This window comes from Anas acuta, chromosome 3 (assembly GCF_963932015.1).
Source record: "Anas acuta chromosome 3, bAnaAcu1.1, whole genome shotgun sequence".
NCBI lineage: Eukaryota > Metazoa > Chordata > Aves > Anseriformes > Anatidae > Anas > Anas acuta.
This window is the reverse complement of record NC_088981.1, coordinates 58386213-58402764: the sequence shown is the minus strand read 5'-3', so window position 1 is coordinate 58402764 and position 16552 is coordinate 58386213. Positions and strand designations below refer to the sequence as shown.

The following is a 16552-nucleotide window of genomic DNA, read 5'->3' as shown; positions in this document are numbered from 1 at the left end:
CAGGTGTGTGAGTTTCAAGGAGCATCTGGCTGCAAAAACAGCACTTTATGAAATGCACCTTCCCAGGGAGCGAGGGTTGTTCGTTAAAATAGACCAACTTGCATCGATCATCACGGCACCTGTCCTCCAGACACCCCACTGTTGCGGCCTGGGGTTGGGCAGGCTGGACTAAATGATTCCTTTGTGTGGCTTTAAAGTGCAGCTCATTTCTGAAGAGACTTCTGGCAATGACACAAGGCTCTCTGTCGGGACATTTTCACGCAGAACTCTTCATTCTCAAATACCAGAAAAACAAGTTCTCCGGTTGGAAAGCACAGGCTGAATTTAAAGAAGCGTGGAGGAAAAAAAAAAAAAAAAAAAAAAAGAACAAAAGAACAAAAAGTACTCCGTGGGTAGCTGAGTAAGCAGAGAATGCATACGTGTGAGTTTGTGCAAGGGAAACGACGTGCTCCCAGTGACTCTGCTGAGCCCAGCAGTGGGAGGAGGTCCAGCATCACTTGCTCACAGCCAGTCTATGCCAGCTCTCCTGGAGCTCTCCGCAGGGCGATACGGCAAGCAAAGGTTTCTGTTAAAAATAAAGCCAGGCTTCTGCCTGGATACAAAGGTGAGTTTGAAGGAGCAAATGGATGCAGCAGTTTCCAAGCAAGCTCACAAAACAGCAGGAGTGCCAGGAGACTCTTGACAACGCTACAGTCACAAAGCCACCAGGGGATCTTACTGCAACGTTTCTTCACAAAAGGTGAAGAAACTTTTTTGTGTGCTTACCTATTGTCCCATTTTCCCACTACACATGCAAGCACGGGAGTGCCCAGGCTTGGTACCCCAGGCTTTGTACTGCAGCACAGACAGGCCACAGAGGTCTGCTTCTTCTTGGTGTCGTCTCATTCCAACTATATATTACCATAGTGACACCTGGAAAAACTGTTATATGTGTGTTTGCAGGGGAAAAAAGAATGCTACAAGACCACAGAGAAGTTCAAGATCCTTGGGTGGATCTACCACTTCCCAGGTTTCTTTCCCTCAGATAAGAAATGACCATAAAACTTTCACATGCACCTTCCCCTGGATTGCATTCCCAATTCAGGATTTTTAAAACAACTATTTTTACAGTGATTACAACAAATAAGGAAAAAACTCAGCTGTTTGCTATTAGCCTTGTGTGTGTCTCTTATTGTACAGAACTTTCTTGAGAGTGGTCTGAATTAAATTGATCTCGGATCTGTTGGTCCCTCCCGCACGTACAGTGACCAAGTGCTGCACCCTGTTCTCACCTGGACAGCTCTGACGAATGCTCTGCTACCCTTTATATCTTGTTTGCAATAAGCCTGGTGACTTACAGAAGTTACTTTGCAGAACTCAGTCTTTTCACTAATTAGGATTATCCTCAGTTCGCATGCCAAGTCCAGCTGGATTCTTTTTAACAAGTATCTTGTTAAACTTTAAAGACAACCAACTCTGCCCATTTCTGGATTTTTGCCATCTGCACACTCGATGTCAGGTACGCTCCCTGAATGCCTGAATAGATCACAGGCTGCTTGCCCCAAAAAATCAGCTGACAAAATATACGGACACGGCTGTCCAGAGTGAGCAGTGGGAGCCTGTTCTGGGGGAGCTGAGCTAGAAGTAAGATGATTCCTGCCCAGCACAGATAAGCGCTCAGCAATCCCCACGCACCCTTTGATAAACGGGCTGGGTTACAACACACGCCGAGTCCTCAGACCTGCGACTTTCACTCCAAGAGCCAGGGAGTCCGAACAAATCAGATTTGCTCCGCTGGCCTGCAGACACACTCCCCACTGCCCCTGAGACTTCCAGCGTGGTCACATTACATTATTACAAATAAATTACTTAATGCTAGGATCTGCTTGCCTTTATTACAAACAAGTTGTCTCACGGTATCCAGCACCTACAGCTATGAACGATGAAGTCCTTTGAGGAGACAGCTTTGTAGCAGCTTTTGGTAATAACACAACATCCTTCTGGACCCCCAAGGGCTACAAATCCAGCTGTGAATGTACATTTTTTTGGTTGGTTTTTAATATCCATGAAAATGACAGATAGTTTGGATTCTCACCTTCTGGTGTTGGCTAGCAGAAAGGAAGGAGTACATGCATAGAAACATGAGCAAAATCCACTAGCAGGTGCAGACTCACAGACCACATCATCCTGGTTTCTCAGCCCTACCCCTTTACCTATCCTGTACTGTAATGACCACTGGTACCTTCCCTTCCTTCCTTCCACCCCTTCCCCTATCTTTACCTCAAATGAAGACGGGCAAGATAAGGCTACCAATTGCCCCAAAAACCTCTGATAGCCAATTTTGGTGAGCCAGCTCAGCAGCCTGTAGCAGCTGCTTACTGTCCTGCCCCCAATGAACCCCAGCCTTCTGACTGGTGCCGTGAGGCCCCGTTTGGAGAGCCCCCACCCCGTGCAGCTGTGCTGATGTGAAGCGGGGTGGAAGCCAGAGACCAAGCCGTCACTCCGGATCCAGCCTGAGGCAGAGACTCCACAGCGTGGGATAAGATTGTGCTTCCACACCCCATGCAGTACCTGTTTTGTAGGTATACGGTTTCAGTTTCCAGGACTATCAGTGTAATGCCCTTGAAGATGCCGAATCCCCTCCTCTTTCTGGCCTCTTACATTTGGGTATAAACACATGGGTACAAATTAACAACTGAATTCAAAGTTAGCTGATCTGAGTTTAAGAAGGAATTGCTATTCCCCTTATACAGGCAGAAGACAAATTAAGCGTGTGAGCAGTCATCTTGAAAGAAATCTCCCTCGTCTCCCTGGATGAGCAAAGCTTCCAGCTCAAGCACGCGTTACACAAAAACACTGCCGTCCGGGCAACAGCAGCAGAATCTGCTGGTGATCACAGACATCACTGCCATGCACCAAAGGGCTGGAAAAAGCCCTTCTCTTGCTTGTTTCCGAGATGACAAAGAACCAGTGTGACTGTCCAGAGACCAAAAGCACAGCTGTCTGGCTTTCTATTTGCAGCAGTACTTGCTCGGCAGATTAGAGGTACGTCCCCTTCCTCAGTTTCAAATCAGCAGACAGGTGAAGGATTTGACGGTTAGGTTTGCTGAGACTTCCTTTTCCTTCATTTACCATAAGTATTTCCTAATAAGGTAGATGTTTCAGTCATTAATTATGGAAATGGATAACCCAGAATTATGAGCATCACTTTTCTATGCTCTTCACGTGATAGTTTCAGAAACTTAACACAAAAAATCGTCAGAGGTCTCACCTCCCCCTCCCCAGCAAAGGAGGAAGGGGAGCAGGCGTCACTTAAAAATTTCATAAAGCTGAGTAATTGCTGAGACTACAGCCCAGGTGCACAAAATCAGCATGGCAGGAGAGGGAAATGCTCAGGTGAACTGAGCTGTTTGTGCCTGCAGCCACAGTTCACACACGCACAGGGATGGATGCATTTCATTTACTATCTATCTAGATATGCTGTGATCTACATAAAAAAAAAACGCCCACGCCATCTTCAGTCACAGAAACCATATTTGTTCCACAACACAAGCTTTATGGGAATATTGATGCTGATGTAAATATGAGGCCTAAATAAAGCAAATAGTCACGCATGACAAATATTCCATATGTGGTATATTTTGGGAAGGAAACAGATAAAGAAAAGCACATTACTTTATCCAGACACTTCGGATTACTGCAGAAGTGAGGCTTTTGCAGCAAGAGGTACACGTTCCAACTTTTTTCCTCTAGTAAATGACACAGTGAAAAATGTGCTGTAAATGCCAATGCTGCGTTGAGAAGCACAGCTCTAACAATTGAAAATGCAAGTGCCAATGTTAGGATGTCAAAAAGGTCACTTTGGAGACGCTAGCATACCACTTTGCTGTGGATTGATTTCTAAGGCTGCTTAACACAACAAAACCAGACATGCCTGCAAGATTTGTTTTAGGTAGATGCTAATCCCAGTAGGAAGTTGAGCCTTAATTCAAGTTCAGACTTCACCCAACAAGCAGCACACAGGATTTATTACCTGGAAGTCACCGGTCTGTGTAACTACCACACAGCTTGGGTACCTATGCCAAGTCTCACCACTCTGGGCTTACAAACAAGACACAGATTTTGGTTGAACTAGTGTTTTGGAAAAAGGAGAAAGGCAACTTTCAGGACTTTCAAGGAGCAGATTTAGCAGCAGAACTGTTAGTTAGCTACTAAAATGTATCAAGGGAATGCCCCCGCCACGCACCCCCTTGCGACCAACAGCTACAGCCAAAAATCCCATCAAACCTATCAGAGTATTAAGAATATTGTCTTAATAGATGCAGGCTCAAATGGAATTTGCAATCAGGCTTGTAGGAAGTTCTCAGGCATGGACTGAAGGAAAATGAAATAGAGTTCTTTTACCTTTCTAACTATCAGTTAGCTAATTGATACACAGAGGCAAGTAGCAACACTATTCAGAATCCAGAAGTCAAATGCTGCCTCTTTCTGCCCTCCTAAAATATGCATTTAACTGCTAGGAAGGGGCGGGGGAAAAGAAGAGAGGAGAGGAAGTTAAAACATTTGGTGAAAAAGCACTGAAAACAATTCACATCAAAGGAAAGGAAGTATTAGGGGCATGTGGCTACAGAGACTGCTTTTAATATCTCCAGATAAAAAATAAAATCCCTGACAAACACTTTCATGTCATTATTTGTTTACTCTGGAAGAACAAACTCAGTGTGCACCTGACTTCCCAGATTACAGCAGAGACAGCCAAAGACGAGAAAAGAAATGGCTGATACTGAAATCCATTTACAGAAAATCTCACAACTGTTAACCAGCTTACGATCCCCACAAATATTTATTTCCCAGCTGACAAAAACAACCCTCATACGAGCTGTAAAGCAAGACTTAGTATTCTGAAAAGACCTGAACTACCCAAAATGGGGAACATTTTAAAACCTGGGATGATATTCAAATATCCTTAATGGAGGAAGGAACTGCTTTATTACTTCGGAGTATCAGACCATTAAAGGCCTCTTGGGTCTTGAACTGCTGTAAAAGGAGAGGCTCGGCACGATTCTAGGAAGCAGAGATGACATCCTACCTCCTAGGGACATGGCACTGACTTTGTTTGTGCTGGGAATGAAGAGAAAAGAAAAATCTCAGCAGCTGCAGAAGTGGCTGAGCATACAGCAAACGAGAGGTCGAGAACTGAGATGAAGCAGACAAGGTAGAGGAGCAACCTCCGACCTCCAGCACCTGCAGCCCACATGTGCGGGGCTCCTGCCCGCACCCGCAGACAGGTGAACAACTGCGTGCATCAGCACGCGAGGGCTAGTCTGGAGATGGTGAGAGCCATTCTATTAACTACTAAAAGAAAATCAAGTGAGTGTCCTTCCAGAAGATTTAGTATAAGCTGCTGTGCTATTTCTCACTAAGAGCACTCAAGGTAGATCACCGATTTACTACCTTACTGAAACATCATGCACGTGCTAGGAGCACAGAGAGCAAACCACGTACTACCACGTCTACTTACATCTCACAGCAATAAAAAGAAAAAAGACAAATCAAAAATGGGATCTCAGTTTTAACAAAAGAAGCAAAGGATAATCACATCTGTATAATTGCTGCAAGCAGAAAACAGCAGCCAAGTCAACAAGAACTTTTACCCTGGGAAACTAAACTATCTGTGCCATTGAACAAAACCAGGAAAATTATTGATTCTTTGCTTTATGGACTGTTGACTCTGGAAGTCACCCAGAGGGTGATAATGGAAACTCAAATCCTTCTTAAAACATTAAAAAACTTGACCTCATACTAGAGTTTGCATCTCCATTTTATATGGGCAGTTTCAAATGTACGGAAGAGTAAGTAACTATGTACACAAGACCTAACACAATGGGCACATTAACAATGACTGGCAATATGATGTTATCATGACGCTCAAATCTGTGGAGTTCTTTACGATGATGAAGAAAAGCAGAGGCTGCAAACCCTGGCAAATTCAAAACTCCGGAATTTTGTTAGAGCTACCAAGCTACCTTTTTACTTCAAGGAAAAGAAAACAGCTTGTTAGCTGTAATAAATATACATACTATAAATTTGCTATTCAAATGCTTGCTTGCTAGCCTCTTCTGTTACATGGTAGAATGGTAATGTCTCAAATTCGAAACACTATCTTGAGGCTACAAACTGGCAGATGTTTTGTAAACAAACAAACAAAAAATCTGGTGCAATTTCTTTCCTCGCCTGAATAAGACAATGAAAAGGAGTGGTTATGTAAATGTAATCACTTGATCACTGAAGAAGAATCAGAATTTTGATGGTTCAAACTTAAAATTCCAGTCACAACTCTAAGGCAGCATCCCTGCCAGACCAACAGAATTTAAGCACTAGGATTCAGGTGGAAAGCATTAATTACATTGTGCAAGGCAGTCCGTGGCTACACAGGCTTGACAGACCTCTGATATAAATCCATGACCATCAGCATCCCTCCACCACCACCACTCACTTACATTAAACACCACAAATAATTTTTCTTCAGCAGCTACAATTTGTTAGCGAGCCCTGTCTTTAGTCAGGCTTACCAAAGTCAGCATATCTGAACATGTATATATAATTTTTATACTCTGCCAAAGGCACACTGCCCCTTATGCACATGCACGGAAGTAGAGCTAATTTTATCTTGTCTGTGGCAAAGCTGTCTTCTCTATCAGGCTGCTATTCCGTCCTGTATTCCCTAAGCCTACCACCAGCTCTTTTTACAGGTATTTATCCAGACTGTGCACACAAATTCACTGATGTATTTGTGATGCAGGCCCCTTATCTCTGCCTGAAAACAGGCTTAATAACTAAAAAGTATTCTTTCTCTCTCACATCCAAAGCAGGCGATTGCATAACAATCGGGGTGGCTTAAATACATACATCTGTCACACACGGGGCATTTGCGGGTGCCAATACGCGCCGCCAAACTGCGCCAGTCGCTGTCAGGCTCTCGGTAGCACACACGGGAGCCAGCAAGGCGCTGTGGCGGCTGTGCAGCGCGCTGCGCTCCCAGCCCAGCCCAGCCCAGGCTGCAGAGCCACGGCATACCTTTCAGCCTCTTGGAGCTGCCGTTCTTTTGCTGCTCGTCCTCTTCGTTAATGGTGAATAAACCCAGGGGATTTGGCCTGGCACTTGTCTTCTTCAATCGCTCTTGACGGAGGCCAGTAGTTGAACCAGGCATGTTGTCGCTGCCTCTTGCTTATTTCAAAAAAGAAAAAAAAAGTAAGCAACCGCAGCCCCTGCCCAGCAGCTAGCTGCAACGCTGCCTGCTCATTTGAGCGCTTCTGATGGATCCCCTACGGATGAGCGGTATGCAAACAGCTGACAGACGCCAACATCCACTCGGCGGCGAAGGGCTCGCAGTCTTCCCCCACCTCCAGGAGAAGCCCGAACTAAAGGCACGTCGGTTCAGATGCTGCTCCTTGTCGCTGCCTTCCCCGGCCTCAGCCGGACCCCAGCCCGCAGCTCAGGGCTCCTCGCCGCAGCACCTCCTTCCCCGCGACCCTCTGCCAGCTTCGGCACGCTGAAATATTCAGCAGGCAAGGCAAGAGGAGCAAACACGATACGCCGCTGCTGCTAGCAGTTGCCCTGACAACACTGACACCTCCTAACCAAGGGAGGTCTCCCCGACACGCTGGTGGCCGTGGGCAGCCCCTCGCTGCCGGCAGAGGTTGGGGCTGCGCTTGCACAAGCCGATGAGCAGCGGGTGAGAAGACGCCCGGAAGGCCCCGGGCATGGACCTGCCTCTTGCCAGCTGCTCTGTTAGTCGTGTTTAGAGTTTAAGCCTAATCTAAATGAAAACAACGAGGATGAGTCTTCTCCCATATATGTGTGTGTTGTCTCCCCTCCCCTCGCCTTAATCACCTTCCCCTGCGCGGCACACCTCTTGCATTAGGAATGCACACGCCCACAGTTACCGGCAGGTGTTGGAAAATTCTCTTCCGTGTGTGGAAACTCAGCGATCAGGATCTCTGGCTTGTACAGGTAACACAGGACAGCGAAAGGACTTTGGGAGTTAATATTCAGCACCTCAGCTGCGGCTTTATAGCACCAACTGTTAACGTCCGCTTTGCAAAACGAGCAAAGTACAGCCAACCAGCTAACTAAAACGCCACGAGGTTTACTTTATATGCTGGCACTCCGGACTTTCTTCAGCCACTTATGACAGACTTATGACTTGTGAGTGCTTGCTCACAAGTTTTGCAGCCTGCGTGCTCCGCTATGCACAGCTCCAGCGCCGCTACACAACACCCCGTGCCTTTCACATGTGATACCCAAGTCTTTACCTGCTTCAAACCTCTCCAGCTGAATGTGTGCCCACTGTCTGAGAAAGCCACGGAGCAGAAGAAGCACCCTGTGCTTGGGCACCAGTCCTGCACCCAGCCCGCAGCCCACCTCTGTCTCCTGTGGCCCTGTCTCCTCCCAGCCATGCCCTGCCACCGGGCTCCACCTCAGCTTCTCTGGGCGTACACAGAAGCTGTACACGATGACATCTGCCCACAGGTAAAGACGCTCTGTGCTGCAGGGTGTGGGCAAAAAGAAAAAAAAATCACTTCTCTAAAACAAGCTGTTCTGCAGCTCAGCAATTTACCTTCCAGGGTTTATACCGCCTACCACACTGTCCCATGAGAGCAACAGCTCCATTCCTCAAATCCCATCCCCTTACCTGCCTGCCACAAACACCACACAGCCACAGAAAGTGGGACGTAGTTAGTATCATGAATACTTTTCACATGTGCCTGAGAGTTCCAGCAAAAGAAAAGTAGCAGAAACCAGCAGCTACATGACAGCTCAACTGAGTGTAACTCCCCTCCCTCGTGCTGTCTTAAGCCAGGGAGAAAGGACTCCTGAAAGGATGCCCATTTAAACATTTCGCCCTGTGGTTATTTTTGAAACGACATCAGTTGTTCACCTTTAGTTGCCAAGCCATGTAAATAGTTGTTCTAAATGATGTAAGAAGTATCCAGCACCTCAGAAGGCGCCTGTCTGGAGGGGCTTCCAAGCTGACAGGTACGACAGGAGGGAAATGGAGCTGCTGAAACAGGTGTCCTCCTCAGGAGGTTCTCTGAGGAGCCATGGAGGACAGCTACAAGGCTGCCTTCCCTGGTCCTTGCAGGACCCCTGTGCCCATACGAGGGGCTTGCTCCAAGCATGGAGTTCTTCTAACATAGGCTAGAGGCCTACCAAGGCCAGTGTGTGCCAAGAGGCGCAGGTGGCTGAGGCACTGGTGCATGTTCCCCTCTGCTGACTTACTGACGCTGAGGTGAATTCTGACAGGAATATGATCGACAGCAGATCTGACCTATGCAGCACGATTTTACTTCAAAGGCCCTGTGGCGAAAAGCTATGCCAGCCCCACAACGTGTTCCTGAATGCCTCACAGTATTGCATCCAAAACACCTGCAACCGATAACAAGAGTACCTCCTGGAAAACACCACATAACTTCAGGTGGTTTTTAAAAAACAAGCCATTTGTTTATATATCCCCTCTCACTCATTTCTTCCCGTCCCTCACTAACCCTTAGGCACAGTGCACACCACCACAAGCACGGCAGAGCCCGTACTGACGCTCTCAGGAGATGGAGCCGGACAACTCCAGGGCAACTCTTACCTTGAGGGCAAGAGATATATTTTTCCTTTTTACAACACTGTTAAAGTCATTATCAGATGAACCACTACACTTAAACACAGCCACTTTCACCCGCTGGATTTGATAGGTATAATTTCCTGCACGAGGAATTATCTGATACGCAACAGTCTCAAACAGCAGTTTGAACAAAGACTATTAGGATAATTATATTGTGATCTGGGACATATAAATATTTATAACAACGTGCTAATGGACGTGTCTGCTTTAACACCATACATTAACGCTTGATATCTCAACCTATTAAACGCGAAGCAGGTTGAAGCCAGTCACTGTGACACCTATTGCAGTCTACTACGGGTAATCTGATCATTTCCAATGGCTGAACTCTAGATTTCTATCTTTCATTCAGAGGATTGTCTCAATCCCTGTAACTATCCACACACTACATGAAGCTCATTATTGTGACATGAAGTGTAACGAGCCACATGCACCGCCCTGAGGAGCAGCACGCAGCCAGCCCAAGGCCTTCTGCTCTGCTCGGCAGGGTGAGCCTTCCTGCTCTTTTGGAGTGGGCAAAGACAAAAGGCTGTGTCCAGCACAAGTTCACTAACTGACAGAAAGGGAAATCCTTGTGAAGACAAGACAGAGATGGTGCTAACTCAGACTGTGTACGTCTTCAGTAGAAAGACCATGCCAAGCCTACTATCTAGAAGCCATCCTGTATCACTGGGCACGTCAGGTTACACTACAGAAAATGAAGCCAATTGAATGCAAGATCATATACAGTTACAAAAGGAAGAAAAGGTCAACTTATAGACAAATCGCCTATGAAAAGCCCTGCATACAGAAGCACTCATAAGATGCTGCTGAATCTCAATATGCAGATTTTTCCTCCACTCCACAAGACACTCACTGTACATTCAAAAAGTTGCATTTTCCAGGAATTTGACATCTTTCTCCTTCTGTTTTCTTAGGATAAGAGCAGATATAATATAAAATTTCTCTTGTCTGGCACTATTGTGCAACCCAGACACGACCACCCATTGAGCAGACCTCCAGCTAACCATCCATTGAGTTAACCTCCAGCCTTCAAGCTCCCCCTTCCTTCCCACTGCCAGTCAGAAGGACAGTAAAACAAACAAACAAACCCAAAACAGAAAGACACGAAAGATGCAGATGTTTCAATCCAGTTCCAGAAGTCAGGGCAGCCTGCTCTCCCCTTCCTTCTGACACCTGCATACCCCGAAGCCTGAGGCAACTGGAGAGAAACAGAATGTTCAGAAGGATCCTGAAGAAGGCTTCTGGGGAAAGTACTCACTGATTCCTATAAACGTACTTCATCTCTTTCAAAGTACTTTGCATAAGCTTATTATTATTACCACTCTAAGAGATACTCAGCAACTACTGAAGCAATAAAAAAAAAAAGTTTGGACTGTGACAAACACAAGCTGAACAGAGAAGTCACATGTACCTTAGTGCTTTTAGAGCATTATCCACAATCTCTTTACTATCCTGTTCTTCAGTTTTACTGAATATAAAATAAAAACAGTTCAATTTCTGCTCTTGGATAACAATTAAAGGCCTTTTAGCAAAAAAAAAGAAAGTTTTCCCTCACCTTAAATGCATTTGATATCAAAAATATATTGAGTCAACATATTATTTTAATATAAATTCCTTACCAGATTGCAGATATTTCATTAATCTATTCTTGATTTGCTTTAGTACTGAAGGTCAGGATAAGGTATCCTACATACAGGTATCCATATCCTACAGGATAAGGTCCCTATCCTACATGGTAGCATCAAGAAGGGACATGGCATTTTGCATTTATAGACAAGTTCTCCCAGCATGAGATTCCTTTGGGAATTGGGTTCCAATTGGTTCTTTATCCAAAGAAAGATCAGAAAAATCCAAGTATGGTTAAGACTCCCCATGCTGTTCTGCAAAAACAGTACGATGTACCTACCAGCCAAAAACTGTATAAAAATAATCAGTGTGACAATGGAACACAGCATGCAACCATATTTTGTGCGGACATTTTAAACATTGATAGTCATCATCTCAAAAACTTTAAGAAGTCATTAAAACATAACAGACAATGCTAAATATCAGAACATGGGCACGCTAACTAAACTCCAAATTTGATATCTCCATAAATTTCTCCATGAGATTCAAGTCTTTGCATTTACTTACTGCTTACTTCAGTGGGTTTTAAATCAGGCCAAAAACCAAGCAAGTCGTTTTTTTTGTTTTTTTTTTTGGCCTGAGAAAACAGCTATTTACTTAGCATCAAAGAACTGGACACTTTCTTTTCAGTGCCATGTAAATCTAGGACAGAGCAATACAGCCTTAAAGAGACGGACAGGATTCCCCCCGCTCATTTGAACCATTTTCTATAAGTGGAAAATTGCAGAAGTATTCCCGACATCAGAAAAATTACTTGCATCTGTTATTCCAACCACTGCCTCAAACATCATGCACATTTCTTTTTTCGACCACTGCTCTTGAATCCTCTCCTTCTTCTACACCTCTTACTGAGAAAAAGGAGAATAACCTCATCTTTACAGAAGTTTCTAAGCTTCTCTTCAAAAGATATCTCACTTACACATATAGAAGATAATAAAGAACTAGTAAATTATTTTACAGGAGTTTTTTTTTTTTTTCTTTTTCGTATTTGGACTATTAAGCATCTAATATAATCATCACTTTCCTTCCTTCCAGGAGAGTGGAAAGAAGGCAGCCACTCGCATTAATAAGTAGCATTGAATATAAAATGCTAGAGAATAAGAAGGTAAACTGACATCTTTCTGACTAATGAGAATCCCTCTGTCAAGAGTTCGGATGCACTCCGAATAGCTTCAAATAAGCAACGAGCTGACTTGCTTCTGGAAGTCAAGGCCATAAAAACACAGCAGTTTCTAGAACTTACTCTTCATTCATTCATTGAATTGGGTGCTTTAACTCCAGAAGGAGCAGAAGCCCTCAGTCTTCCACGTCCTGCCACAGTTTTAATTAAATGGATTTGCATAGTATGACTACTTACAAGAATTGCACAACGCGTGCCATGACGGATAAAAACACATTAGATCATTCTTAGCCAACGCTTTTTAAATTGCACATGTAACAGCAGAACACTGGATCAGGCCCTAGAGTAAAACATATCACACAGCCTCGGTGCCAGCTCAGTTAGATGAGGAAAAGCAGTGAGGAAATGAGGACTTGACAGTGAAGCAGGAAACAGGAACTGAGGACAGAAGTCGTCGGGGCCAGTTACCCTACTAACACTACGGCCTGGGCACGCTCACCGCTGCTTCCGTCTGTAAAAACAGCGTGTTTTTAAAATACCCAGTTTGCACACACATCAAAAGAACAAAATGCTTGTAAAGCACTCTGAAAACAAAGGGCACTTGCGCATGTACTAAACGTTTTGGTAGAAATGTGAAATACTTCAAAGAAAAGGCAATGCGCCAAGACCAAATTAAAGTTTTCTCCATTGCTGTATTACCAACAGTATCTGGCAGGTGAGATCCTGTGAACTACTTGGTGCTGTGCTGATTACCAGCACTCTCCTGGCATCTTCCCAGTGTGCTTGTTGGAAGGTGAACCTGAAACGCCACGAGTTTTGGGCTAATTCTCCAAGGAGAATACATGAGAGTATCAGACAGATGTGGATTCCTCCATATATGGAGGAATCAGTGCTTGATTTTCCCCCCACAAGCATGTTGTACTTTGACTGTCAACCTAGAGCATAAGTCACTGCACCACCTGCATCTCCAAAGACTCTGAAAGTCAAGAGGGGGCAGAGTTGCCAACTCCAGCCATTTGGATAAGACAGCCTGCCCTCTGCACGTCACCTTAATGGACAGCTTCAGGTCACTTCTCTTCAGCTCTGACAAAGCTCCCAAAATTCATATTGTCAGGAATTTTCTCAAAATCCACTGAGATTATAAATACATCTTTTACTTCTTTTAATGAAAGCAAGGACTCACTTTAATAAAAACAAATATGACACAACTACATAATCAATACTCAGGAGCATCTGCAGAATTAAATCCAAACCAGTTTTACAGGTGCACCATCTTCTCACAGTCTTTTTCACCTTACACACGTACAATGTGGCTTGTTGTGCTGAAGTTCCTAGCAGCATGCTGCATTTGTGCAGCAGAAGTCATACTCAGGAGGTCTCCTTCCTGCAGGAAAGGTGGGCATGTGGAGAGCCACCACAGCATTAGCAGCATGCTGTGGCTTGTTGTGTATCTAGACCTGTACACATTTTTCAAGTGGAAAAGAAGATTGTTGCAAGATTATACAATATTTACATAATTGAGGAAATTATTGCGCTGATCACATTTAATTACATTTAACACCACAAATAACTCCAAGCTGCTAAGTATTAAACTTATTTATCTGTGCCAGTAATAAACCAATCATCACTAAAATAAAACAGCAGCAGTCTCAGACTATTGCAAATTCTGATTTTTAAAGTTTGAAGTAACACACAGGAAAGAACATCCATTCTCAATATGAAGCCAAAGTGAAATGATGGTGCACACAAACGTAGTGACATCAGCAGAGACCCTCTTCCTATAGAGGCAGTATCACGAAGCCCAGTTGTTCCAGAATGCTTTAACAGGACGGATTATTCTGTGAAATCCGGACTATTTTGGTTTATGTCTTTTTTAACACTGGCAGTGCTGGGAGGAAGTGGGTGGGGAAAAGCATCCTGGCTCACGTTAATGAATGTGAATATCAAATGGCTTGCTCCAGGGTGCGTAGCCCTTGCACAGACACTACCTGACCAGTGAGAGATGCTAAGGAGCAGTATGTTTCTGGCTTTCTAAAGCCGAGGGGTGGCTTCTATAGGGTTTTTTATAGCCCCCACCCACACTTTCATATTTAATTTAGCTGCATCGTTTTCATTCCACAAGCTACTGATAAATTAGTTTCTATGTCAGAGCACTCAGAGCTACAGCATCAAGTAGCGAGCCTGAATTTTAAGACTCACTGCGGTACTCCAAGGTTTGAGCAGGCTTTAACCGGAGAGGGCTTGCAGAAGAGTAACAAACCCTTGACTTCGTTTTTGTATAAAGAGGCAGGAAATGCCCCATACATCTGGCTGAGGCCAGGTGAGGCAGAGTCCCCCTGCCGCTCGCAGGCAGCGCTGGGTGGTGGTGCCCTCACAGCTCTCTCTGCACCAAGGGCTCTGCCAAAAGCCTGTTCAAATCCACACACACATAAAATACACTTCTGTCAGCTCATCTCCAACCTTGATAGACAAAAGAGCCTGACGACACAGTTACCAAAACCACCGCATTAACAAGGCAAGGTAAAGAGTTTGAAAACAATCTGCTAAAAGCAGCTTTAAAACAATGCACCAGCAGCCTGCTTTTCCTGTGGAAAGTGAAGCTGGCGTGGCTGCTAACCCTGAAACCAAAGAGGTGCATCCTTTCTGAAGGGGAATTTTAGAGGGAAGGCTGTGATTTGCCTTTTTGCTGCATGCCTTTAACTTTATTAACGCAAAGCAGCTCTTGGATGGGGCTGCCCGCAGTTGTTGCTTGTTACCGCACTCCCACCAGATTATATAAGATGTGTATTAGAATATCGCATTGTGGAAACGCGCTTGATTAACCAACAGCCATACGGCCTGCTCAGATGTTGTTTTGATGGGAATCCTCGCTGTGGGATTCAGCGATAAACCCGGGTGTGTGCCAGGGCAGCAAAGGGACCGGCAAAGGGTGAGGGGAACCGCGCTGTGCGAGGAGGGGCAAAGAAAGGAGCGCTGCAAGCTGGAGCAGGGCTTCACAACCCAACAAGCAGCACCTGCAGCCAGCGTGCCAGCGGGGCAACCCCTCCACCGCTCCCCAAAGCCAGCAGCATCTGCGCCCACAGCGGCGATGCAGCGGCCGATCCGCTGGTGCAAGCCCAGACCTCCTCCCTGCACCCTCCTCGCCCTTGGGCCGACACGAACCGGTCCCACAACGCCCTGGCAGCAAGGCACAGGGCCACCCCTTCGCTGCGGGCTCGCTTCAAGGCCCGGGCTGCTGCAGGGCGCAGGCCCCCGCCTAGGGTTGCCCAATTCTCGCCTCCGTTACCCGGCTCCCGCAGGCGTTCACCCCGCCTGGCAGAACACGGGTTGACCTGGCGGCCCACGGCCCGGGTTGACCTGGCGGCCGGTCTCGGCTCCCCGCACCGGCCCCGAGCGCAGACACCGGGGTGCTCCGGGCCGGCCGGCAGAGCCCCGGGCAAGCCGCCCGAGGGGCCGGGGGGTGTCAGCCCAGCTCGGCCGGGCCCGGCTGCGGAGCCCCTTGGAGCCCCGGCTCCGGTCTGCGGCCGCGGCTTGCGGCGAGAGCCGGGGGAAGCCCGCGGCGGGGCGGCCGCGCACCTGTTGCGGGAGGCGGCCGCCGGGCCCCGCAGCCGGCGAGCCGAGCCCTCAGCCCCGAGCCCTCAGCCCCGAGCCCCCAGCCCCGAGCCCCCAGCCCCGAGCCCTCAGCTCCGATCCGCGCCTCACCTGCGGGGCGCCGGCAGCCGCCGCTCCTGCCCGCGGCCTGCGCCATGTCAGCTCCTCGGCGAGCGCCGCCCCGCCACGCCTCGCCCCGGGCAGGTGAGGGCGCCGCGGCCCCGCGGGGCAGGTGAGGGCGGAGAGCGGCCGCCGGCCCCTCCTCAGGCGGGGACGAGGCGGGGGCTGGCGGCTCCCTCCCTCCCCGGCCCGGCTGGGGTTGCCCTCTCTGTTTTCACAGCGTTTTTGGTTTTGTTTTTCTCCTCCCCCCCCCACAGGGGCCCCGCGGCAGCGGTGCCGTGGTGGTCCCGGGGCTCCTCAGGTGGCCGCACACCGGCGGGTCCCTGCCCTGGGGCTCACCGCCTCCTCACCTGTCCTGGGAGCTCGCCTGGACTCCCCCCGAGCTGCTTTCAGGGGTGTTTATAAGTGTTTCTCTTAAAGGCAGCCCCGACTAAAAC

At 47.0% G+C, this 16552-nt stretch overlaps 1 protein-coding gene across 10 annotated transcripts in view; it reads right to left on the bottom strand.

Annotated features, from left to right (window-relative positions):
* MAP7 (microtubule associated protein 7) overlaps positions 1-16262 on the bottom strand; it is a 110539-nt gene extending 94277 nt beyond the window's left edge. For 3 of the 10 annotated variants that reach the window (XM_068677318.1, XM_068677319.1, XM_068677316.1), the window contains exons 1-2: positions 16107-16248; positions 7057-7206 (exon numbers count right to left, since the gene is read on the bottom strand). In XM_068677318.1, the coding sequence (XP_068533419.1) occupies positions 7057-7206; positions 16107-16152 (196 nt within the window). In that variant the 5' untranslated portion in view covers positions 16153-16248. The other 7 variants (XM_068677313.1, XM_068677315.1, XM_068677324.1 and 4 more) reach the window with 7 other exon arrangements.
* Between the last annotated feature and the right edge of the window lie 290 nt (positions 16263-16552).